Source organism: Microchirus variegatus (assembly GCF_963457635.1).
Source record: "Microchirus variegatus genome assembly, chromosome: 2".
Taxonomy (NCBI): Eukaryota; Metazoa; Chordata; class Actinopteri; order Pleuronectiformes; family Soleidae; genus Microchirus; species Microchirus variegatus.
The window spans coordinates 5355269-5381760 of NC_139803.1; the positions used below are offsets into that span (position 1 = coordinate 5355269).

Below are 26492 nucleotides of genomic sequence, written 5' to 3' on the forward strand. Positions count from 1 at the left end.
GCACATTTCCCTTTTGTCCCCATGTTCTTCTTTCCTCTCCTCTCCTCCCTCCCGGTCCTTCCATCTATCCAGGGACAGCGTACGTTTGTATAGAACCTTGGCAGGTGTTTGCTCATTCAAGTGACACAATTTTATAATGAGAAAAGTGCAAATTTCAGAATATACCGACCTATACACCCGACTGTGTCTGGATGTGACTGTTCTCTTTTTCTTGTCAACAACCCATCTGGGGACTTTGTCTCTGTGTGTGTGTGTGTGTGTGTGTGTGTGAGGGAGAAAGAATGCAATGTTTATTGAATAGCTTAACGCGTATTTGGCACCTCAGCCGTTTCTCAGCCTCCATTACCTGTTCTGCCGTTCTGAGAAATACCGTCTTTTAAAAAAATCTAAGATGGTGCCATACATTATAGAGTAATTGGCTTGGAGTTTTTTTTTGTTTTTTTTTCCCAGTGACAGGAATGATTTTCTTTCATCAGTTACTACCTGCCACGCCGGGGGTTCAGTGGGAAACCTCCAGCAGCCCGACTTCATTAAATCTTTTTGTGAGAAGTGGGTCAGTGAGGAGACAGCTCCTGCTTATAAAGCCTATTGTGTTCTGCATAGGGACACATACTTTAGTTAGAGGAGGCAGATCTTTTTAAACCACTGCAACTGTTCTTCAGAATGACAGGAGTGGACAGTGTGATAACGCAGCGGAACAACGCGACACTTTAACCGCAGGAACAATAAGTCCAGTTTCATTTCTTTATTTTTTTCAGTTTCATTTCAACACATTCTTTTTTTTTCACAATTCCTTGTTCACTTGTAGGGCTGGGCGATTATGGCAAAAATAATAATCACGATTATTTTTGATTGATATTGAAATCACGATTAATAAACACGATTATTCATTGATTTCAAAACTTGAGTATTTATTTATTTATTTAACAAAACTCAAATTTAAATATAACTTAAAAGAACAGTCAGAAATACCAAAATTTGCACCTCACCACAGATAAGTGTCTCTTATAATTAAGGCAGTCAAAGCTGCACCTCTAAATGCTGTAGAGCAGTGTTTTTCAACCTTTTTTGAGCCAAGGTACATTTTTTTTCATTGAAAAAATCACGAGGCACACCACCAAACAACATTTTTTCAAAACTAGAGGGGTGATAGTCGACAACTACTAATGCTCCGCTACTTACTACTAATGAGTCCATGCGCCCACATTTTTATGCCCACTAAACAATCCTGCAAAATGTGAAGGACGTACGCGCACAGGAAGGTATTCATTTTAGTCCGGACGGACGGAATGACGGAACGGTGCGAACGCTATATATAAAAATGATACTCTGTAGCCTATATTAACAATTTAGTCATTCTTATCAAAGTGTCTTGAATATTTATATCCACATTATTTGCAGATAATTAATAATTTGTTTTCAAAAAATCTCTCACGGCACACTGGTTGAAAAACACCGCTGTAGAGCACAGTGTGTTTAATAAAAGGCTGAATATTTGAATTAAAAATGAGAGGTGACAAAGACACAGAAAGAATGCTCAAGGTCAAAGGAAAAAGTTTGTCTTTTGGAGGTGATAACTGTTTCTGAAAGCTTTCATAAAATGCCTCCTTAATTCCTCTCCTTTATCCCACCAAGGCCTACCCACCATCTCGCCTTTCCTCTCATGTTTTATGGTCCTAGTCTTGGAGAGAGGCGACTTGTTAGGGATCTTTGGAGATTTACAGGCAGCTTTTTTCTTTTTTTTTTGTCTATCAGAGAGAACAGCGCTCCAATCTTCAGGCCGATATGAAAGGATGTTTGATGGAGGCACTCTTCCAGGAAATAAAACAAAAAGACAGCCGTCTCCAAAGTTTTAACTTTCCTGCTCAGATTAAGCTCTGAGAAACGAAAACTTCTCCTCTTCTTCTATATGTTAAATAAAAAGTCTGTCAGGCATTTCTTATTTTGGTATTTACTTTGGAAAAAACTTTAAAAGCCAATCCTCCTAAATTGCTCAGTCACAGATACTCTGAATGCATCAAAGCTTTCATGGTTGCACACTGGAGGTGGAACGCTAGACATTCCACACACACACACACACACACACACAACCACAAACAGCACGCAAATTGATTCAGGCAGCTGAATATCTGACATCTGAGGACCAGAACAGTTTCATATTCACCAGCTCAGGGGTCGAGAATCGAGCAGTTGGCCCCCGCGCTGCTCAGCCATAACACTAATCTTAATGTTTAAACAGATTCAATCAATCTGCAGATGACACAGCATGGGCAGGGATGCACGGAGATATCATATATAAACACATATATATATATATATAAGGCAAAAACCTGAACCTGCTAAACCTTGATCTACATAACCTCTAAATCCAGAGTTCTGTGAGTGTCGAAGAATAAAGAAGGGAGAGCAAATCACAGTCGCTCAACCTCGTTGAATAAATGATTTAAAAGTCTTATAACTTTGCCACTAAAGACCTACAAATTTAGCCCGGGCAGTAATTACACACATACTCGTACGGCAATAATGAAGAAATGAAATCTACGCCTCGCTGCAAACGGTGTAAAATGTCTTCATGGAGGAAATAAATCCATATAATCAAGTCTTGGAACACATGAAACCAAGAGAGCCGTTTTGTAAAGAGATATTAAGCCTTTTCCTGAATCTCATAAAGGAGAGAATCCCTCTTGCTCGGCGCTCATCTCGCTCTCGCTGTCAGAGAACAGTCGAAGTCCCTCAGTGGTGACTGACGGGAAAGGACAAAATCCTCCCTCTTTCCAGGAGGACAACGGCTGATTTGAAATTCAAACAACTCTTTTCACGACCGCCGCGGCACCTGAGAGGACGGGAGACGGAAGAGAGTCCACGCTTTCATTCGACTAGAAATGACTTGGGGTTGAAACATTAAACAACAACAGCAGTGAAACCGGCTCCACTCAAAGAGTCAGCTGCTGCTTTAGCTCTGTGGACGCAAGTGATGACACATGCAACAATCTGACTGACAAGATTGTTTCAATCAAGAATAACAACAACAATGATTAAATCTGTAAGTAACACCCCCTTTGTTACATTTCTACGCTCATTTTCTGACCAAAAAACAACAGAAAAACATTCTTATGCTAGTATTTTTGTTCCTGAGGTGTTTGCATCTGAGACATCGTTCCTTTCTCACAGAGCCAGCAGTGCATTAGAAAGACTCCTGGATCACAAATCAGTGCTTATCCATACCATAATACTGTAATGTGTAAAAAAAACCCACAAAAATAAAGTTGGTAACATGTTTCGATCTCTCTGCACTCTGGAACTGAGGAGGCTTCACGACTGCTACTGTATACACACACATGCTCCCTCAGTCAGGTCTGATAGTCGTGCTTGACGAGACTAAATAGAGGCAATGACAAAGTCTGAACTCTGAGGCGTTATCTTCAAAGCAGCGATGAACACAGCAACGTGAACAAACAGCAGCTTTGTAATTCTCGGGGCTTTGGCGTCTCACCCAGAGTAATGATAAAAAAAGTGTGAGACCACGGCTGCTTCTTCATTTCCCCTCTCTGAGCTCTCTGAGCTCTCTGTGCTGCTGAGGCCATGAAAAAAGAGCCCCGACCTGAACCCCTGGTGTGATATGGAATAACCTGCAGAGAACACCAGTTGTTGATTCTCATGTTCACTGCGGCTACACTAACGCCGACTTAAAAAGAAAAAGGAAACCGTGAATGTCTGAGAATTGCAACGCTTTGTGCATTCGGTCACAATCTGTGCGTACACAAACACGGGGAGGAAGCAGAGTCGGCAGAAGGATAATGGAGGAAAGTCTGCGTAAATCCCATATGCGCTTAATCCCGACACTTACAAGAGAGTGTGATTCATACTCTATTACGGCAGACTAATGCAGCTGAGAGACACACAGGGCACAGTCATTTCAGCAGCCTTCAGCCGACAAAATAACACCCATGAATCCTATTTATGGGGACTTTAGTGAAGAGGGTGTGAAAGGTCAGGGATAAACCCTCTGTACTTATTAGCCATTAAACATGACTGGATTTGTGCCACACCCACACACACACACACACACACACACACACAAACACTGAGACTAGAAAAGGTTTGCATTCAATTAACAGAAACCGTGGAATATTCCAGCACATAAACCGTTTAGTATAAAAAGTCCTTTCTGCAGATGTCATTATCTCACAGGTCGTGAGGTGGAAGATTGACGACGAGGACGTTAAATTCCCGCAGAACAGAAAGGTTCATATTCTTTTTTTTATCTAGTTTTATTGTTATAAAAAACAATCAAACCTTGATGCTTCATCTATTTCACCACGCTGTCTTACAAACACATAAAGGTGGAGTCTGAACCGAAGATTTTTCTCGCACCAATCAATTAAACAACTCTCCGAGCCTCAGGTAACCGCGGTTGTTCTTTTGATTCATACTTTACAGCAGGAGCTCGAGGCGGAGAGGTGAGAACAAGACGACTGCGCACAGCAGGGAGCACGCTCCTCTCTGAGAGTCTGTCGGCCTCTCCCAACTTGATTTGAACCGCGCTTTTAAATGTTAGGAGTGTGCATCTTTTGATTTGGAGGATACAAAAATAGATTTGGAGCAAAAAACTGCCTTTCCTTCCTATCCACGGATTGCAGCTAACGCTGATTATGTTTGTCACTGCAGCTGTATACACACAAACAATCCCCCAGTCAGGTCTGATAGTTTTGCAAGACAGCTGAAAGGACGCAGCATAGCAACAATCTAACCTACTTTACCTGTGATGGCATGTTTTTGTTCACAGAAATAATAATGTTACGTAGCTGCAGAGTTTCAGCTACTGCCAAACTCACAGAAGGAGAGAATCTGGCGTCAAACCGAAACTAAACAAATAAACAAAAAGAGACATTCAAGTCAGAGTCAGTCTCCTCTGCTCTGCTCTGCTAATCCTCCTGCTCAGACAAAACAAGTCAGACACAGAGCTGACCATATTATTGATCTGAGCACCGAGTGCTCTCCATATCAGAGTCTGTTTGTCCGTGTATACGTGTTTATGAGGCAAAGAGAGGAGGAAGATTTATCCTCATCTTTCATCCTCAGAGGAACTGTTTTAAGACGACATGAAAACAGCATCTGGCGCGCGTGTGTGTGTGTGTGTGTGTGTGTGTGTGACTACACCTGCAGTAAAAAAACAGAGTGGTGAAATGTGGGGCAGACACTGTAACAAACACAGACACCTGGCAAACACAGAGGCTTTCCGTGGTTTCGTCTCCACTCTGAAATAAATAAAATCCAGTTTCTTTGTATTTCTTTGGTGCATCATCATCATCATCATCATCGACGACCACCACAGCCCTAACACTGGAAACACTCAGTAAAGTCTCATATCTGTCCATCTCAAACTCACCTTTCTTGTCCCCAAAAAAAAGGGTCTGCTGTGCCGGGTTTGACCACTGGAGGGAGGTGTTGTCGTTGTACTCCACGCGGCAGGTCATGTTCGCCGTGGCGCCCTCTGTCACTGTCACATTCTGAACAAGAGGGTACTGACCGCTGATGCCTGCAACCAAACACACCAGGAGAACCAGAGTCAGAAGGAGGAAATGATTTAACAGGTGAACAGAGGGAGACAGATGGTGTGTTTTTATATTACTCGGTTTGTTAATTATGTTTAAAACAAATGTCTCTTCAGTGAAACGACAATCGTCAACTGCACAGCAACTGCCGACGTCATTCAGGTGGGTTCATAAAGACATACATAACATTAAAATATATATGAATACTTCTTCTGTCACTGGAGGACGAAATAAACTCCTCACACTGGAGAAAAAAACCAGAGAAAATCTGGTTTACGCCTTTGAAAAAAAAACTTAATTACAAATCAAATGTTCATGCAGGACGACCAGTCACGAGTGTGTGCTAAATGTGACGCCAACGTAGAAGAAACGGGGGGATTTTAGCCTGCGGTATCAACTCTGAAACGTCAACTACACAGGAAGGAGCAATTAAAAAACACTCTCTGTGGATTTGTCTGTGTGTGTGTGTGTGTGTGTGTGTGTGTGATTCCCGCGAAACAAAAAAGACAAACAGCGTAACAACACGTACTGTAATTGTGTGCAAGCTCGACGCTGAGTGGAGCTACTTTTCAGCACCATGGACAGGTCACCTTCACAACTGCTTTATCAAAAAAGCTGCCTGCAGATTTTCAGGACTAAGGACAGCTCACTCACTCTGTGTGTGTGTGTGTGTGTGTGTGGGGGGGGGAGTAAATAATAATAACCATAAATCTATTTCCGTCTTCATCCCCCGGAGGACAGGTTTTAAACACTGTGAGAATAAAGTCTTAGGTAAGAGAGATTATTCATCTGCAGCGAACTCCCCTGTCTCAACCTCAAGCCTTCGCAGGGAAGCATCATCATAAAGCTGAACCGTTCTTTTTTTTAAATGTCCTGCTGCTTCAAACACTGCGACTGTATGAGAGCAAACTCCACAGTGTAATTATCAACAGCCTATTCTGTGTTTCTCCTCACTTCACTCCATGATTGGGGCGGATAAATAAGAGCCCAAAGAAGCACTTGTCTGCAGAGGTGGAGCAGGTGAGGCAAACGGCATCGGAGAGAGACCCGTGGTGAAGGACGTACGGAGAGAGGAGGTGAAGGAGGTGAAGGAGCGCTGCAGAGAGGTAAGTCAAGGAGCACGGGTCATTTCCAGTGTTGATTAAGGCCTCCCGAGGTTAATCATGCATGTGAGAGATAGAGAGGGAAGAGGAGGGGAAATGGAGGAAAAATGGATCTGCTGCACTATGGGAGGCTAGGACTATGTTTTATTCATGGAAGTTTTGCATGAGGCATGATCTGCCAACGATTTACCATTCTCCCGCGCTCCTGCCCTCACTCTCTTTATTACATCCTCTCTTTAAATCACTTACTTTTCCTCCTTTTTTCTCACTCATACAGTCGAGGCATCATACAGCCTGGTGTGATCCATTTTATTCCCTTTGTGCTGGACACAAAGGAGAGTTAATGGTTTAAATTCATAGCCAATGGTGGCATTGAGGGTTTCTGAGCCAGGTTCTGCAAAAATATGACATGGGGGATGATTTGAGTTCATTATTGGATTGGACGCGTTACTTTTCCACTACACAGTTTTACCACGACTCAGCTCGGCACAGCTTGACTCCACACATTTCGGCGTGGGCGGGGTCATCGCAGCAGGGCTGCACGAAACCGCCGCGACGTGGTTTTATAAACACGACACAAACTAGTGACGAGCAGAGCAGCTATTATCGCTGTACTGAATCATTAGAATCAGTTAATTAAAAGATTAGTCGAGTACTTCCTGCACGACTCCGTCTGACACAGTCACTGAGCCGAAATACACGACTGAACGTGGTTGTGATTCGACTCACGATCGCCGTGCTCTCGTTGAATACGCCAGACTCCTCTGTTGAATACGGACATTTTAGACATTTGCTTTGCTAAATGTTGCAGATTAATGCTTAATGTTTTCAGGATTTTAAAAAATGTCTGGCATTGTTTGGTTTGATTCTTGTGTCGCGCTCATGACTCTCTGACGCTTGGTGCTAAAAAAGAACCACGTACAAGGGGACTATCACTAATGGAGTAAGTAACATCTGAATCATCCTGCAGGGAATAGACACGAGGAAAGATATCGAGCACACACTATGTCGCGGGTTTATTGTTTCCAACAATATTTTCTGCCCTTCTGCCGACCTTACATTGTGGTTGAAACGGATGAAATGAGGCTGGCTTTACACGACAACGATCTAAACACGAACCGCAAAAGTGGTCGTTGCGTTCCCACTTTTTTATTTCGCGTCTAGGCGAGCGTATTCGGGTGGAAATCTGCACGCACACGGTGACGCAAAAGTGTGTGAATACAACAACACCAGGAGCGCATGCGCTGAAAAGTCTCCCACAGTTGAAAAAACCAAAACATTAATTTGGCGTAATTGCTGAAATGACTCCTGGATAGGTATCAGAGCAGCTAACGCAACTTGAATGTCCGACTGATGGATTATAATCCGACATGTTTGTTGTTGTTTGTCTGTACTGCACATGGATCTGACGTCAACGTGTACAGGAGGATAGCCCCACACTTTTTCAACCCTTTAGACGGGAACGCGACAGCGGAGCGTTTTTAAGATTTCCACTCCGGAGGGTGGCTTCATTTTTTTTGCGTTTTTAAGCCCCAAAAACGCCGTTGCCGTCTAAACGAAAAAGTCACCTCTGATAAAATATTTTGTCGGTTTCACCCGGGAGCGTTGCCGTGTAAAGCCAGCCTGAAAGTGAGCAGTCGTTGATTACGCTGCTGTGAGGATCCAAACCTGAGCTGAGCATTTTGGGAAACTATCAGAGATCAGAAATTTGCATCAAACAATGATAGAACTTAAATGACAGGCGGCTTTGTGAGTTGACACCAGGTGTCAGTTATGAGTTTTCCTGTCACCTTTTGTCACTTTCTCCTCCTTTTATCTCCAGCTTAAGTTATCATGGCACTAAAGTTCCTTATCCTTGCCTCAGCCTTGTGATAGCGCCGCATGCTAAGCGTCCAGTGGGACTGATAGGGCCAAAGGGGCGACAATGATGGTTGTATTAGAGCAGTGCAGTCGTCGGTGCACCTAATTGACCACTGGAGTAGGTTCTTCCTTTCTCCCCTCTGGCCACCCAGGCCTGATTTAAATGTATCTCCAGAGGGAAGCAGGCAGCTGCTCTCCTCTGATTTCCATGTCTAAATTTAGGTCCTTTTCTCCCTCCACCTCCAGTCGCTCTCCTGCTCTATCTTTTCCAGTTCACATCCATCCCACTCTGCTCCCCTCGGTCACGTATCCTCCTCGAGCTAATCCCTAAAGGGTGGCATTTCCACTTTCTTTGTCTCTCATGATCATATTCTCTTTGTCTCCCCGTGCTCTCCACTCTGCTGGATTTATCTTGATGCCACCTGGGGGGGGGGGGGGGGGGTCACTTTGGGGGGGGGTCACTTTGAATGGCCTACACTTTGACTGACATGCCGAGGGTAAGCCAGGTCAACGTCTGTAAGGCGTTTATGAAGCGATGCCATAATTAGCTTCGCTTTATTCAGCTCGAATCGGATAATGTGCGGCACACGCCGCCGTAAATGCCGTAAACTGGAAGAATTAATTTGGGATTGCATGTGCAGGCTGAAAAAAATAACAAATCACAGTTTCCTCCGGAGACATAAAACCAGATCTTTCCCCTCCCTCGCCGTAGATGAGCTGAATCTGAGGTTTTAATGGCTCCACTCAGAGCCAAAGCCCCCCAATATAACTATAACTACCCACACTTGCTACTAATCACGGCTGCCTGCAAAGCCTCCTCACAATCATCTGGGCCTGTGCCTCCCACTGCACAAACCACTGCATCCAATCGTTCTCGTGAGTCCGAAACAACCACAGAAAACGCATTCGCAGGACATTCAGACACAGAGCAAACGCTGCAAAAGCAAACGACTGGACAATAATAATGAGAGGACGATGGTGAACGCTTCCCGTCTGCTCTCTGACATGACCTTTCAAAGCAAGAGCAGCTGACTCTACTCTCCTTTCTTATTTAGGCATTCAAGAAGCAGAGAAAGAGCGAGGGCGATGCAGGCAGACAGACGGACAGCCCGCAGCTACTGACCTTTAGAACGAGGGAGCCGGAGCTCAACTCAACTGTAGAGCTGTGATGTATGGCCCGGAAATGCAGGACTACAGAATGAATAGAGGCACGCCACTTTCGATTAGCTCAGTCACCTTTTTTTTAAGCCGGCTGTGCATTACTCATAACCGCAGACTTGGGATCACATTAGAGCAAATGGAAATTTAAGAGATTCCAGCTTCGAGCTTGATATTTGTCATGTTAACCATCATTTCTATGTGCTATGGAAATACCTGAAGAATATGCTGAATATATACATATATATATATGTGTATATGCTGAAGTGAATCCTGAGGCCTGCAAAAACAAAGCAAGAACAACAAGAGCTAGAAAAGCCGTCAACATGCCAACAGTGTACCCAGATTATTTATCACTTTATGTGGTGATAAACTTTAGCACGTTCTTTATGTTGGTCGTAATCTGTCATTACACGGAAAAGCACAGTCTACATAATGTCTTTGTGAGTCAGAAAGTATTATGGACGTTTGCAAAGGACTCCAGGTCATATAAGGTCTTTGCTCAGTGACGGCTCTACAAAACCACAGCTTTTTGAGTTCTAATAGCACTGTACGATGTTCTCGCCGGTACGATGACACAAACGACATATCAAAAAACAACTTCACTTGGCGACAGACACAGACACGAGCACTGGTTGTGACACGTGTGACAGTCTATGAGGTTAATTTGACAAAAAGTCATACTATACTATGTCGTCCAAAATCTGACAATTTTTTTGAAAAACATTATTTTTTTGGTCCAAAACTTGACAAAAACGTCATACTACACCATGTAGTGCGTCATACTACACTATGTCGTCAAAATTTTGACCATTTTTCGGAAAAAATAAATTTTGGTTCAAAATTTTACAAAAACGACGTAGTATACTATGTCATCCAAAATGTGACCATTTAAAAAAAAAAAAAAAAATTTGGTCCAAAATTTGACAAAAACGTCATACTATATACTGTCGTCCAAAATTTAAAAAAAAAAATTTGACTCAAAATTTTTGTTCCAAAATTTGACAAAAACGTCATACTATACTATATCGTCCAAAATCTGACAATTTTTTTGAAAAACATTTTTTTGGTCCAAAACTTGACAAAAACGTCATACTATACTATGTCGTCCAATATCTGACAAGTTTTTTGAAAAACATTTTTTTGGTCCAAAACTTGACAAGGTTACAGAGTTGACTGTCTGTGTACAGATGTGTGTATCATCAAGCATCCATGTGTCCCAGAGACAAAGACGTCCTCACTGGTCTGAAGCATTAGCAGCTTGTGGAAAGTCCGATTTTTTAAAAACATACTGTATTTCCAGGCAAGAACCAATCTGAGCTGCAATAGCGCAGATAAAATGTTGTTAGTCACTTCCCAGAACATATCAGACAAGTGCATCATCACTCGCTGGCCTCCCTCTGGGACTCTTTCTCCCACTGTGACAGTTTTCACACACAAACTCCTCCCTGTTTTCCCCACGAATATGTCACTCACACACACACACAAACACACACACACAGTCTTTCTCTTTTGCTACGACCCTTTTCACGCCCTCCGAGACGAAATTTATCAACATTTCATCGCACGACACCTCGCATGAGAGACGTAGCCCACAGCATTCGCATGGAAAATGAAATTGCATGTTCCTGTGAAAAGCAGTAATCACCAGTGTGACACAACTATATATCAGTGTTTTTAGACTCTAAACGTAATTTATCTTAAAAAAAAAAAAACCTTCGAAAGCAAATTAGCAAGTGAAGCCTCGCCTGACAGCAATAACCACACATTTCTTTAAGTATGTAAGTCTGAATGTTTGATAATATACATTTACAGCACTTTATCAACCTTTAATGTTTCTCTACAGCTCATCACATGAAGAAGCCCCTCCAGTGTAGGAGCCATGGCTTCAATAAAGCACTCCGGACTACTGTGTTTCTATGAACGGCCGTGTTGGCAGCTTAAAATGTGGCCAAAATGAGCGGAACTGGTGCTCATGGAGTTCACTGTGCACGGATATGTCCACTGATTATTGCAAAAAACCAAGTGAAAACAGCCAGAAAGGACTTCATTCCAGACCGGCACAGTCCTGACATCTTCAACTTCCTGATTAACTTCCCTTCATCTGACTCTGCAGAGTCACTGAGACAAATGTGCGTAATCTCGCAGCTCTGTAGTCGAGCGGCTGTTGTCGGCGGGAGCACAATAACGTGGCATGACGCTGACATTAGCGATGGGAAGTGTAATGTATGTCAGATAGACCAGAGTCCATTATTTACAGAGAGTTAACCGTGAAATCCATCGCCTGATGGGTTCCCATCGCTCTGCGTTGGTCTGCTCGCTGTGAGCACGTTTCATTCGCCACCGCCGTCTCTCTGTGGATCTGCGGAGAGCTGCGAAAATACTCTCTCCTTTTAGCCTGAGTCCCAGGGCACCACGACGACGTCTATCCACCATCTTCACTTCACTGTTGCCTGATTTATGTGATGTCTAGTTTATACTGTAACGTCTACAGACGCTGACAGACGATCACATGAAGGTGATCACATCATGTCTTCAGTTAATGGTCTTCAAACATCATTAGGCTGAGTCAAGGTCAGAGCACAGTAAGGTGATTAAAGCAGGTACAGGGAAGTCGATTCATTCTGTTCAACAAATGCTGAAAAGATTCAACCAATTGGCTAAATTTAAAGCTCACAGAGTGGTCCTGTTGCACATATTAGTTGTCTACTTATATACGTACATTAACTTGTTTTTATGGTCAAAAACCTCCTAGTTGCTGTAAACGAGCCGATAGAAATCCTCTTTTCTGACGCTGTTTCCCAGCCGCGAGATTTGAGACTCAACTCTCTCACCCAGAAGACAGAGTCTTGTGATTGGCCAGTACCCGGAAGTGACATATTCAGTACACCAGCTCTCAGAAGCGCAGCTCCCCCCTCTGGAACGGTGGATGCACTGCTACTCATCATCAAAACATTGTTTTAACAGTGTTTTAAAAATAGCTTCTTCACGACTCCCCGCCGCAGTCCCTTTGACGACCTTTGACCCGGAGTCAGACCCAGAGTCAGAAGACACTGTCGCTCGTGAAACACCTCCACAACGGACGTTATTCTTCTTCTGCGGTTCAATGTACGCAACCGGATGTACCCGGACTAGTGCCCGGACTAGTGCCCGGAGCAGGAGGATCTGCTGTTGAGGAGAACCGGTGTTTACGTAACCGGACCAATAAAACACAGCGTTCTCAGCAGTGAACTGTTTGTTTTGAACCTTCAGGGCTTCTTAAACAAGGTAATGACGCAGATACACACTAAAAAACAGTGTTAATTGGAACTTCCTGTCTAGGTCCGCTTTAAAGCAGGTACAGGGAAGTCAATTCATTCTGTTCAACAAATGCTAAATTTAAGAAATATGTAGGTCTTTTAGTTGAAATTATCAATCCAGATTAAATCCAGTTACCAGCATTGGTAAAAAAAATATAAATATAGTCATCTCGAATAACCTGAACTGTGAGTTAGAAATATATTTCCAAAGCAAAATGTCATGAACTGGATATGATTTGTGTGTTCTCTCCGTTCTGGTTCTCATTTCCAAAGTAATAACTTATTCAGCTTTACACCACACACACACATATGATGATTTGTGTGTGTGTGTGTGTGTCAATATTCCCAAACCTAAACATGCTCCTCTGATACTGATCAGATTCCTGCTGCGAGCAGCTTAAATGCAGCCCCTGCAGAGGGCGGAGCTACCTCTGTGTTCGCCGTTCACGTACACGCAGCACCTGGGGGACAGTCATCTCTGATGTGCAGATACAAAATTAATTATCCGGCACCGGAGAAGTTGGCTGCGGCATCGCTGTTGTCATTCATACACAGTCCAGTAATTACAGCGGGCGGCTGCCGGTGCTGCCACTGCAAAAAAAATCATGTCCAACTCAGCCTCGGGAGTCAAATCAACAAAATATCACCTGTTCCTCTACGGTGCATTAAGGTGTTGTTGGAGCACAGCATGGAGTCACAGACACAGGACGCTATTGCAGTTGTTGTTTCCAGTCGTATCCGGGTGGTGAGAGGTGTTGTCTTTCTACGAAGTGTGACAAAGTCAAACATGCCGGAGCACACGGCACTTTTCTCTTTCTGTTTGTTACTAAGGAAACGCCGGCACGGCTCAAACCATACGCGGCATTTATCACCGCTTTATAAAAACCCACACACTCATTTAAAGTCGGTGGCCAGACGCGCTGCGAGACACCATTATCGTTTCCACCCAGTTCTCCTGCCCTTGATTCAGCAACATCAATTTAAAAAGGGCAGAGATATAAACCTCCGCCCCGGTTCTCCGCGTGGAAGCCGCATGAGTTCAAGCTCGCTCGGTCCAAAAATGGCCTGGGATCTCACTATCCTTTCAAAGTCAAGGGCAGACGTCTCATGGTTTTATGACATGAGGTAAAAACCAGGCCTTCGTAAATACTTCATACGCTGCTTTCTTCCAGCTGGCAAGAAGTGAGCAGAAGAAGCCGAGAGAAAAAGGTGAGCGAGGTTAGGACAGAGATACGGAACATGTTCTGACAGAGACGGTGTCAATAACTGCTGGTGTTAAAGCTTTCTTCTGACCAAAGACAAGGAGTGCATTTACTCAGTTTTCACAATATTATCTCATTTATATTTTGTTTGGGTATGAAATTCTTAAAGCTCACATAGAGTGGTCCTGTTGCACATATATGTTAGTTATGGGAGTGGAGTCTACTTACATACATTAACTTGTTTTTATGGTCAAAAACCTCCAACGAGCCGATAGAAATCCTCTTTTCTGACGCTGTTTCCCAGCCGCGAGATTTTAAACTCAACTCTCTCACCCAGAAGACAGAGTCTTGTGATTGGCCAGTACCCGGAAGTGACATAATCAGCACACCCACTCTCAGAAGCGCAGCGCCCCCCTCTGGAACGGTGGATGCACTGCAACTCATTATCAAAACATTGTTTTAACAGTGTTTAAAAATAGCTTCTTCACGACTCCCCACCACAGTCCCTTTGACGACCTTTGACCCGGAGTCAGACCCAGAGTCAGAAGACACTGTCGCTCGTGAAACACCTCCACAACGGACGTTATTCTTCTTCTGCGGTTCAATGTACGCAACCGGATGTGCCCGGACAAGTGCCCGGAGCAGGACGATCTGCTGTTCAGGAGAACCGCTGTTTACGTAACCGGACCAGGTTTTTTTCAGAGATCTCGCTGAGCCCGAGATTACAATAAAACACAGCGTTCTCAGCAGTGGCTGAACTGTTTGTTTAGAAACTTCAGGGCTTCGTAAAACAAGGTAATGACGCAGATACACACTAAAAAACAGCGTTAACATCCTGTCTAGGTCCGCTTTAAGTGTTGGGTTAGGATATGTAGGAACATTTGGATTCTGCTGCCCAAATCGTAGTAAAATCAAAGAAGGTACATATGCATTTATTGCCTCTTTACTAAATTCAAATATTCTGCTTTATTTACCCCTTTAAATATAAAGCCAAACTACAGTGGAGTAACGTGTCAGTCATCCACACGATGCCTTGCTAAGTTTTGAAAATGAAATATCATAAAAGCATCAGCACAGATAAATCTGATTTATTGTGGCTGTTGAAAAAATGCTCAAATTCTCCGCTTTATTTTTCCCTCTTGCTTTCATATGAAGGTCGAGAAGAGGATGAAGCGGCGGTGCCGCGACGTCCACCAGGGAAATCAGCCTAATCATCGCTGCCACCAAAAAACTCCCCAAACCCCCGGTATCAACACGACACAGTGTGCTCTTCTAATGTGTGCCGATGTGTTGACAGATACTGTTCATTTAAGAGTGATCTGGGGAAAATGCTTCCAGCCCCAGGGGGAATTTGCAAGATTCAGTGAGCAGAAAGTGCGAGTTTCAAAAACAAGCTCTTATCGTTGGCCTCATGTGTCAGACTGACTTTACTGCAGCAGCTCTTTTAGGCCTAACTTCCAGATCGGGGGCCTCGATGGCAGAGCTGACACTGAAGATCTCGCCTCAGAGCTAAAGTCAGAGCCAGCGTGAGTGCACTGTATATCGCAGTAAATCATCTGCATGCATGACAAAATGACACGCTGTCCTTCTACACTTAGATCTCAAATATATGAATTTTTATGCTCCGCGCTCGACGAGCGACTCGGAGCATATAGCGTTCGCACCGTTCCGTCCGTCCGTCATTCCTTCCTGTGCGCGTACGTCCTTCACATTTTGCAGGATTGTTTAGTGGGTGAATATCTCCAGGTGTTTTTTTCGTTTTGTCCAAAAACCTTTTTTTGAACTTTTCCTGAATTTTTTCACGTTTTTTTTTGCGGGGAAATGTGAGAAATGTGTAAACGGCACTTTACGAGCTTGTCAACACGATAACTTGACAAATATTCGACATATTGATGTCAAACGGGCACTGTCCATGCCTCTTACAAGTATCTTGGACAAGTTTGAAGATGGGTGACCTTGACCTACTTTTCAAGGTCACAGCTGCACTTGAAACTTGAAAAATAGCCAAAAACCGGCACTTTTCAAGCTTGTCAACGCGATAACTTGACAAATAGTTATTGTATCGCTGCCAAACTGGCACTGTGGATGCCTCTTACAAGTATCTTGAACAAGTTCGAAGATGGGTGACCTTGACCTACTTTCCAAGGTCACAGCTGCACACCACATGTCCAAAGTGGCCTTCATTGCCTATGCAAATTTTGCTTTAAAATTGGCATAAAAATGTGGGCGCATGGACTCAGCGCGGAGCATTAGTAGACGTCGACTATCACCACTCGAGTTCTGTGTTAATTTGAGCAAATCCCAGCCCCTTTTTCCAAACTACAAAGAGATACTGCACGAGGTGAAAGTGACAAGTATATCGATGTTCTACAAAACAACCAGCTCATTACCGGAGCTTTGGCCACTTGCTAACACAGTCAGCAGCTAAAGCAGCAGCAGATGTTGTTGTTGTTGTTGACAAATGAAAAAGCCACCGAAACATTTGCCCTTAAAATCACAATTAAAGCGTCCGTGGTTAAAGACGCGGGTGGCGGGCTGCGGTCGAAGAATATAAACATGGATTAGACTAAATAGTGGTGCATCATCAGTGCAGCGATACAATAATCCATCATATATTGTGCAAACTTATCGAGCTCCTAGACAAACACACCACAGTTGTCATGCGTGTTGTGTTTAACAAGGTCCTCGTTCACGCTCATTTGCACTGCAGACAGTGACGCCATTATATTGTCACATTTTCCCGAAATAACTCTAATGTAATAATAACCTGATTGAACAGGAGGTGACAGAGGAAGAGCAGAGAGAGAGGCGGCGCTGAAAGGAGAAGACGCCGGCGTCTTGACATTCATTATCAGCATCGCTTTGTTAGCAGCTGTTCTTTCACAACAACCGTTAATTCAGTTCAAGTACACGGAATAGAGTAAGAATGTGACTCAAATCACAAACTTACTGAAAAAAAGGACGATATATGTTCAGGTTTGGCTCAGATTATGTTATTATTCCGAAAAATTAAACACTACATAACATCATTCCTCTCATTTAACTTCATATTATAATTTACCTGTGCAGACAGTGGTTACCAAACTGAATAATACTTGACTTTGTGAATATGATAATCTCATGTGAAATAAAAACCTCTATAATCCCTCATCAGTAACATACTGTAGACGCACGCACGCACGCCATAATCTTGTACTTGCTGCATACTGAGGACTGGGTTGCTGACAAAGTGAGGACCAGCATTTCCACTTTATAAATCAACACAATTACAAATATCTACTTCATGAATGACATCTATAAAGAACTACTGGTTGCAGTACCATCAAATGTCTGCAGGTGGAGCCCCAGAGCAAAAAGGGCTGGAAAATTTTTATGATTTTTTAAAATTTTTGGTCCAAAATTTTACAAAAACATCATACTTACACTACACAAAAAAAAAATATTGACCCAAAATGTTGGGTCCAAAATTTGACAAAAGCGTCATACTATACTATGTCGTCCAAAATTTGAAAACTAAATTTGACCCAAAATTTTTGGTCCAAATTTTGACATAAACGTCATACGTTGTCGTCCAAAATTAGACAAAAAATGTGACCCAAAATGTTTGGTCCACAATTTGACAAAAACGTCATACTATATTATGTCGTCCAAAATTGGACAAAAAAATTTGGGTCCAAAATCGGACAAAAACGTCATACTATATTATGTCGTCCAAAATGTGTGAGGACCGGCCAAAATGTCCTCACTCCGTAAAAATGACCTCACTTTGTTGGTTAAAAACCCTCACTGGTTCTCAGTATGCTGCAAGTACAAGAACACACACACGCACGCACGCACACACACACACAGAGAAAGAGACAGAAAAGATAGTGATAGTCAAATGTCCAGTGTCCAGCAAATTTACACAAGTAATGACTCAATGAATAATAGTGTGCGGTCAGGAGGTTTTGTCTGAGAGTTTAAATAATTGAATAAGGAAATCAAACTTCAATGTGACCTTGAGAAATCTGCTCTTTGACAAGAACAGCAAAAGAAACTAAATAAATCTAGTAAACAAGGAGTAAAATCCATCCAGTTTCTCTTTCCCTGGTGCTGGATTTCTAAGGGCTGAGGCACAGCAGCAACAACACAGCCATGACTCACCTCGGACTTTGCCTTTTGAAGCCATCACTGGAATAGCCAAGTAGAGGAGAGGGGGGGGGGTTGGACGGACAGCGAGAGAGGCAGATGCCAGAAGACAGAGAGAGAAGAAAAGGACAAAGACAGAAGACAGAGCAGCAGATTAGATCACTGTTGGGAAGAGCGGTGTTTGCGTCCGCTGTGTGAATCAGCGTCGTCTTAATCTCGAGTGTCAATCACCGGTGTTTAACGCCCACTGTTCCTTCACCCCTGAACGAGAACGCCCTGATTGAGAGCTTACAGCGCGGCACCTTTTCATCATCTGTTGCTTTTTTTTAATAAGCCTGCAACGCCCACGACGATACAAGCGTACTGCAGACATCATGTCCTTCATTTGACGTCTTTTTTTTAAGACCGCGGCGTTCACGAACACACACACACACACACACCTGCAGCGCGGCACACGCCTGTGAGTGACACCGCTGTAATCACCGAGGAGATGCACGGGCAGGGATACGCCATGATACCGGTGCATTCTGGGAAACGCTCGGTCAACACCGAACACAAACATCCATGTGTAAAAAAAAAAAAAAAAAAAAACCAAGGGAAGCACAACAGCGAGGACCTCGTCAACAACGCGGGCTTCACCTCCTGCTGCTAAAAACACACAAATAAACAACACAAACTGTCTATTAGTGTGCGCATGTGTCTGTGTATGTGTGTGCGCATCCCGTGGGAATGATTCTTATGCTTCACACACACACTGCTTTGCCAAATTGATGGATCTATTGGAATGCCTCCAGTGAGCCTGAAATGGGAGGAGAAGAAGAAAAACAAAGAACATCAAGCTGCAGGTCTGGGATTTCCTTTCAATTATGGACTCAGAAATCCCTGCTTCTGGACCTGGACCTGGACGCAACAACTGTGGCAGAGCAGTACACTGTCAATATATTAAAAGGCTATTCACACAAAACCAGCAGCTAAACAATCGTTCCATACGCACTATCGAGTCCTGAAAATCCAGGAAATCACAATTCTAACTCAACTTCAACTTTAGAGTGATTTAATAAGAGTGAAATAAAAAGGCCAAAGCAGCTCAGAGCTGCACTATCTCTCTCTCCGTGGCACAAATGCAAACCCTCAGACAGCTGGTGAACATTTCACACATGCTGTGTCACTGGTTAAGAGGGACAGGAACTGATGGAAGCAGGAGGCCAGTGAGTGTCACATCTCCAACAACACGGCGTTCTACATGAGACTGATGATGATGATGATGATGGCGCTGAGCAAATATTCCCTGCAAGAAAGAAGGTCTGACCTCGCTCAGTTCCTGCCTTTCATCGCCGCTGTCAAGGTATGGGTTTGCTGTCACGGCTGTGGCTCTGTGATCTCTGATCTCAGTCAATACAAGAACGAGAAAAAAGAAAAGAAAAAAGACAGATTCTGGAGAAAAAAAAACATGTTTTCCAGCCATTCACTCTTAATTCACTCCTACTGTGGATCTACAACAGCCAGCGGGGGAGAGAGAGAGAGAGAGAGAGAGAGAGACGGTAATCCAAGAGATTACACACTATTACTATTACTGACCGGGAAAGAAACACACTTGTATACTAACATTATGTCACTGATGTCATCGAATAGTTGCTGTAAATCTATCTATCTATCTATCTATCTATCTATCTATCTATCTATCTATCTATCTATCTATCTATCTATCTATCTATCTATCTATCTATCTATCTATCTATCTATCTATCTATCTATCTATCTACCTATCTATCTATCTATCTATCTATCTATCTATCTATCTATCTATCTATCTATCTATCTATCTATCTATAATGGACTAATTCAGCATTGTGGGAACTCATGATAAAAAAAGTTAGAATCATAGTAAAAAACCTCCTTTCATCCATTTAATACAATTAATCTTAAAGACCGACTTCAAGCTCATTTTATTCTAACGTTTTTTTATCAAAACAGCTTGAAGCTATTGGACAAAGCCTCATGTAAACACACACACTTGATTTAACAGAATGCACAGTGTGTGTGTGTGTGTGCGTGTGTGTGTGTGTGTGTCGTAAGCAGATTGTTCTCAGTCTCTGCTTCCGTCAGCGGGGAGCCGTCATAAATAAACTATGATAGTTCACACAGACACCACCTAGTGTGACACATTCTCTCTCTCTCTCACACACACACACACACACACACACACACACACACACACACACACACACACACACACACACACACACACACACACACACACACACACACACACACACACACACACACACACACACACACACACACACACACACACACACACACACACACAAAACAGTGATCATAGTATTCCCTGAGGCTCTAAGTCTTGTGGGAGGACGTGTGTTTTAATACGACATGCTTCCTGTTTTCCTGGTCTTTTCCAGCGTGGTTCCTCTGCCTTTATCTGAGTTTCTCTCACCGGCCCTTTTTTTTTCTTCTTATTAACTCCTTCCTCACCTGCCAGCTCTTTCGCAGCGGCAGATTATATTCAGCGTCTGACACAAAGTGAGAAAGGCCTATGGAGATGGATGTGTGCAGCACGGCTCTCTCTCAGCTGTCACGCGGCATGATGGAGAGTTTAGCTTATCTTTGCTACGGCGGCAGCTGTTTTTTTTGCGCTGTATTTGATGGACCTCGGGGCCCACAGCAACCCTACCAATATTCCTCCGGTGAGCAGATTGCTGTACAACCTAAAAAATACTCTTTGTCACCGTATGACTTGTTTGTACTCGAAACCATCAATCCAGAGGAATACACAAATGTGGATGTGACTTCCTGGAAGCCCTGCACACATTTGGGACTCAAACCATCAGTTAACTAGAGTGGTGATAGTCGATGACTACTAATGAGTCCATGCGCCCACATTTTTATGCCAATTTTAAAGCAAAATTTGCATAGGCAATGAAGGCCACTTTGGACATGTGGTGTGCAGCGGTGACCTTGGAAAGTACGTCAAGGTCACCGATCTTCGAACTTGTTCAAGTTACTTGTAAGAGGCATCCACAGTGCCAGTTTGACAGCAATACAATAAATATTTGTCAAGTTATCGCGTTGACAAGGTTGAAAAGTGCCGGTTTTTGGCTATTTTTCAAGTTTCAAGTGCAGCTGTGACCTTGAAAAGTAGGTCAAGGTCACCCATCTTCGAAACTTGTCCAAGATACTTGTAAGAGGCATGGACAGTGCCAGTTTGACACCAATATGTCGAATATTTGTCAAGTTATAGTGTCGACAAGCTCGTAAAGTGCCGTTTACGAAAAAAACGTCCTGGAGATATTCACCAACTAAACAATCCTGCAAAATGTGAAGGACGTACGCGCACAGGAAGGTATTCATTTTAGTCCGGACGGACGGAATTACGGACGGACGGAACGGTGCGAACGCTATATGCTCCGCGTCGCTCGTCAAGCGCGGAGCATAAAAATTAAAAATGGCTCTAAGTGAACACAGGCAAATGTATTCAGATCTTATTTTTATTTATTACGGCTTTTGCTAAATGCCACAATTCATCTCCGGGTAAAAAGGAGATGGTAAACAGTGTTAATAGACGGAATTAAGCGGACTTAGCTCAGCTTATTGCCACCATACTGCCTGCTTTATTAGATCTGTCTGCCGCGTTCTTGTTTTCTCACATTACAGGAAAGCACACATCTGTTTGTTTTTGTAATTTAATCTAGCATATTTGATTTCCACTCCTTAACACAATTATGCACACGCTTTCCACGGTAGACTCATCTCCTCACCAGCCAACAGCCCATAAAACACACACACATTAACACACATTTGTTTCATCCTCTCTAAAGATGGTCTACAGCAGGGTTTCAGCTCTTACTGGAAATAATCTGTGCAGATGATGACTCACCATCACCAGAACCAACGACGCCGTTCGCGTCAACATACTCTGCTCAACGGCACGGAGATCCGTCAGCGCAGTCAACGACATTGCAGGGCAATAATCCGTGAATATTATACAATATTCCCATTTATCTCTATTTGTAAAATCTGTGTTGTGACGCATGGTTTTGGAAAAGAGAGGAGGTGGAGCTAAAGATGGCCGAGAACCAGGAGTAGATATGAGCATATTTGAGATGATGCTGGACAAAGTATGTTGAAGATGGAAGACCACATGAGGACATGAGGACATGAGGACAGCTGGTGTAACAGAAGAGGACACAAGGAATGAAGAATGCTGCGGTGACCCTTAAAGGTAGAAGCCCAAAGAAGAAAGACATCTTACAATAACAGTAAAACACTGTCATTTATATTTTCACATGAATAAGGTAAATCATTTGTTCTCAAAGTACGGCCCGGGGGGCCAATGGCGGCCCGCAGAAACATTTCTGGCGGCCCCGCAATGAATTGCAGTTGATAGTTTTAATCCAGGAGCTACTAAGCTTGTTAAATGTTTATTGGACATTACTGGATACAGACCAATAAGTGTAAACAGTGTATTATTGGGTTATAAGCTGGTAATAAGCAGGTAGCTACAGCCCCCAATTACTAGCTCTTTACCCAGTAAATATATGGTAACAGAAATGTGTTACTTGGTATTAACCTGTAATTAGAAGGTAAGAACAATGGCCAAAATACTGGGTAATTACCCAGTAAATTATAAAGCGTTATTATATTAACGCTTAAATTACATTATATTAACGCTTATATTACTTAACGCTAAACTGTAGAACTGCAATCTGGTCATTAAAATGATTACAAATGGGATTTCTTTCAGTTTTTTTTTTCCTTGGGTTCCTAAATTGGCCTCAGGTATCAAAATTTTGAGGTAAATGATCAAGGTCGTGTCCATGTGATCGTCTGATATGGTCATATATCATAGAACAGAGTATTATATCAGGCTGAGGCTCAATGACAGTGACCTGGTGCTTTTTAATGTCAGGACAGTTTGTTGCGCAGAGTCTCCGTCACTTCTCTTTACTGCTGTTCTTTAACAAAAGGTCACAGAACAGACTCTGAATGTATACGGCAGCTTTTACTGCATTTCTACGCGGCCTAAAGACACACTCTGATATGTCATTCTACAAAAATCCACGGTATAATATATACTGTGTATTATATCACAGGTTTACTCAGAGAATTCATCATTCAGCCAAGAGTTCGTCTCATGGCGGCGGCGGCGGCACAAGCCTGACAAGCATCCAAAAGCTTCCCACACAGAATAAATAAGACGAGTCAAAATGATTTTTGACCCCTGGGACTATTAAGAAGTCAGAATTTTTGCATGAGTTCAAACTTCTCAGCTAATATTTAATATTTTACTTCTCCATTTGGCACGCCATGAATTCTTGATGAGTATGTTCTTGGCAATAAAGTGACAGGATGGGAACTGCATTAATCCAATAATCCCTGCAGGACACCCACTGGACAGTAACCATGGTAGCACTCAATCATCTCACTGTGGGTAATAGACACTACGGTCAAACTATCAGATGTGACTGAAGCGTACTTGTACAGTTTGTTCGATTTTTGTGCAATTAGAGAAGAGAAGTAATGTTGATAAAGGCAGACACACTTCAGAAGTAAAATACTGTTCAGAATGTTTTTTTCCTCACTCACTTTTCCACTTCTAATGCAACAGAAAAGTCTTTTTAAACCTTGGACATTTGGTCACTGACCTTTAAAGCTCACCTAGAGTGGTCCTGTTGCACATATATGTTAGTTATGGAGGTCTACTTACATACATTAACTTGTTTTTATGCTCAAAAACCTCCTAGTTGCTGTAAACGAGCCGATAGAAATCTTCTTTTCTGACGCTGTTTCCCAGCCTGCGAGATTTGAGACTCAACTCTCACCCCCAGAGTCTTGGCCAGTACACGGAAGTGACATATTCAGCACACCCACTCTCAGAAGCACAGCTCCCCCCTCTGGAACGGTGGATGCACTGCTCCTCATTATCAAAACATTGTTTTAACAGTGTTTAAAAATAGCTTCTTCACGACTCCCCGCCGCAGTCCCTTTGACGACCTTTGACCCGGAGTCAGACCCAGAGTCAGAAGACACTGTCGCTCGTGAAACACCTCCACAACGGACGTTATTCTTCTTCTGCGGTTCAATGTGCGCAACCGGATGTACCCGGACTAGTGCCCGGAGCAGGAGGATCTGCTGTTCAGGAGAACCGGTGTTTACGTAACCGGACCAGGTTTTTTTCAGAGATCTCGCTGAGCCCAAGATTACAATAAAACACAGCGTTCTCAGCAGTGGCTGAAATGTTTGTTTAGAACCTTCATGGCATCTTAAACAAGGTAATGACGCAGATACACACTAAAAAACAGCGTTAATTGGAACTTCCGGTCTAGGTCTGCTTTGAACCATCTCAAATGACTTCAACGACAACAGAACTTTCAATAAAAGTGGTAAAAATAGGTTATCGAATAACTTCTGACCAGTAAAAAATTGCACTTTGACCTCAAAAATGGCACAAACACACGTGCACACAAACACTGAGACACACAGACACACACACCTATTCCCCAATTCCCATTCATACACGAGTGATAAAGTTTTGCCATTCAAAGCCTTTAAGAATTTCCCTCTGGGCTCCAGGAGCACATTTCAATTTCCTGAAAACACCCGTGGGATATCAAAGCCATGAATCTCTCCAACAACAAAAGTCAAACAGGAATTGCTATAGGATGATGGACACACCTGAAAACGCATGCATGTGAGCGCACACACACACACAGTCACACAGGTATACTGCTGCTGCTGCTGCTGCTGCTGCTGCTGCTGCTGCTGCTGGGTGACAGACAGTCCAGGTCCAGCCTATAACTCAGCAGATGCTTTTTTTGTGTCCACTGCTTCTTCAAATGAATAGTTTAGAAGGTGAAGTTATATTGTGATAGATGCCTCGGGGGTAACAAATGGCTTCCTGCAGACAAAGCCCGTGGAAGTGGATGTGGATGCCTGGTCACCAGGCTGTAATCTCCAGCCATTCGTCACACGCTGAAGGCACTGGAGGTTTCCCGAGGAAAAATTTTCCAGATAACACGAGCTTCATTTTTCACCCCGTGCAGAGGTCAAATCACTTCAGGATAAGGAGGCTCTGTGGCAGCCGTGCTTTACTCAGCATTAACTGCTCTCTTTAATTCAAATATATGGATTGCTGGATTTATCCTCGCTGTTATTCAGGGGATCAGGTTGATGGTGGGAAGCTTTTATCCTCCACGGAGCATCTGCAGAGAGCCTCCTCCTCCTCCCCTCCATCGTGAGACTTTGATCAGAAATGTGTCATAGCATTTTGCTCGGGCTGAATAATTCAAAGGTCAGCGAACAAAGGCGTGTTTGTGCTGTGTCGCATTACAATGGCTGGAGTGATGCTAAATTGGCAAAGTGTTTGCCGCGTCTCTGTGGGGAGCTAACCGGTGAGCCTCGCCCTCAAGGGAGCGTTTGGCATCAAACGGTGCAAGCTCCCTGTGATTGTTAGTGCCTCACTCGCTGCTGGGGCTGTTATCTCATATTATTTTCAAACCGTCACCTTTATATCCCCCTTTCTATTTGGAGCATTGTGTGTCTGTGGCTTTTCGGCAGGTCAAGAGGAGAATAGACTTCCAAAGGGAGTGACTGAACGATTGGGACCTACGGCGCTGTGTGTGTGTGTGTGTGTGCACCCCTGATACTTTCTACATGCGTGTGAGTAAATTTCGAAGCCCAACACTCAGAGCTGTCTGGTCCATTTTGTCTGGATGAGTGTGCACGCTCAGATGCAAGCGCGAGAGTTCTTTTGTGATGATGGCGGTGCAGGCGATCTCCGGGGCATCGCGCCCGTCTCAGTGGGCAGTAGCTCACTGGAGAGCACCACTATAAAGGAAGAAGGGAAGAAGAAAGGGCTCCGAGATCCATGCGTAGATTCATCCTCCTTTCAAGTGCTCGACTTTCCTGTAGCTTTCAATCTTTTTGTCTCGCGTTCTCCTGCCTTTGATCCGTGCATCTGCAAAAACCTCTCGTTTCATAAAGCTATATGTGTTTTTCTTTACATGCAATTAGGTGCGTGGGCGAGATGGATTCATGTTTGACAAAAATGCACAAAATATACTAACACACAAACACACACACAGTGTCTGAATGAATCTGCTGTAGAGAATGTGGATCCCTATGTGAGATAAAAGAAGCGCCAACTAAACCAGGTCAGCCAATCCC

General features: G+C 43.3%; 1 protein-coding gene across 1 annotated transcript in view; it reads right to left on the reverse strand.

The window, feature by feature from the left end:
* Positions 1-26492, reverse strand: part of LOC310944613 (cell adhesion molecule 2-like) — a gene marked incomplete at both ends in the record, with an annotated part of 180235 nt that overhangs the window by 38755 nt on the left and 114988 nt on the right. Inside the window, 2 exons of the mRNA XM_083910416.1 lie at positions 5390-5539; positions 18321-18347. Coding sequence (XP_083766542.1) covers positions 5390-5539; positions 18321-18347 — 177 coding nt within the window. The remainder of the gene's footprint in view (positions 1-5389; positions 5540-18320; positions 18348-26492) is intronic.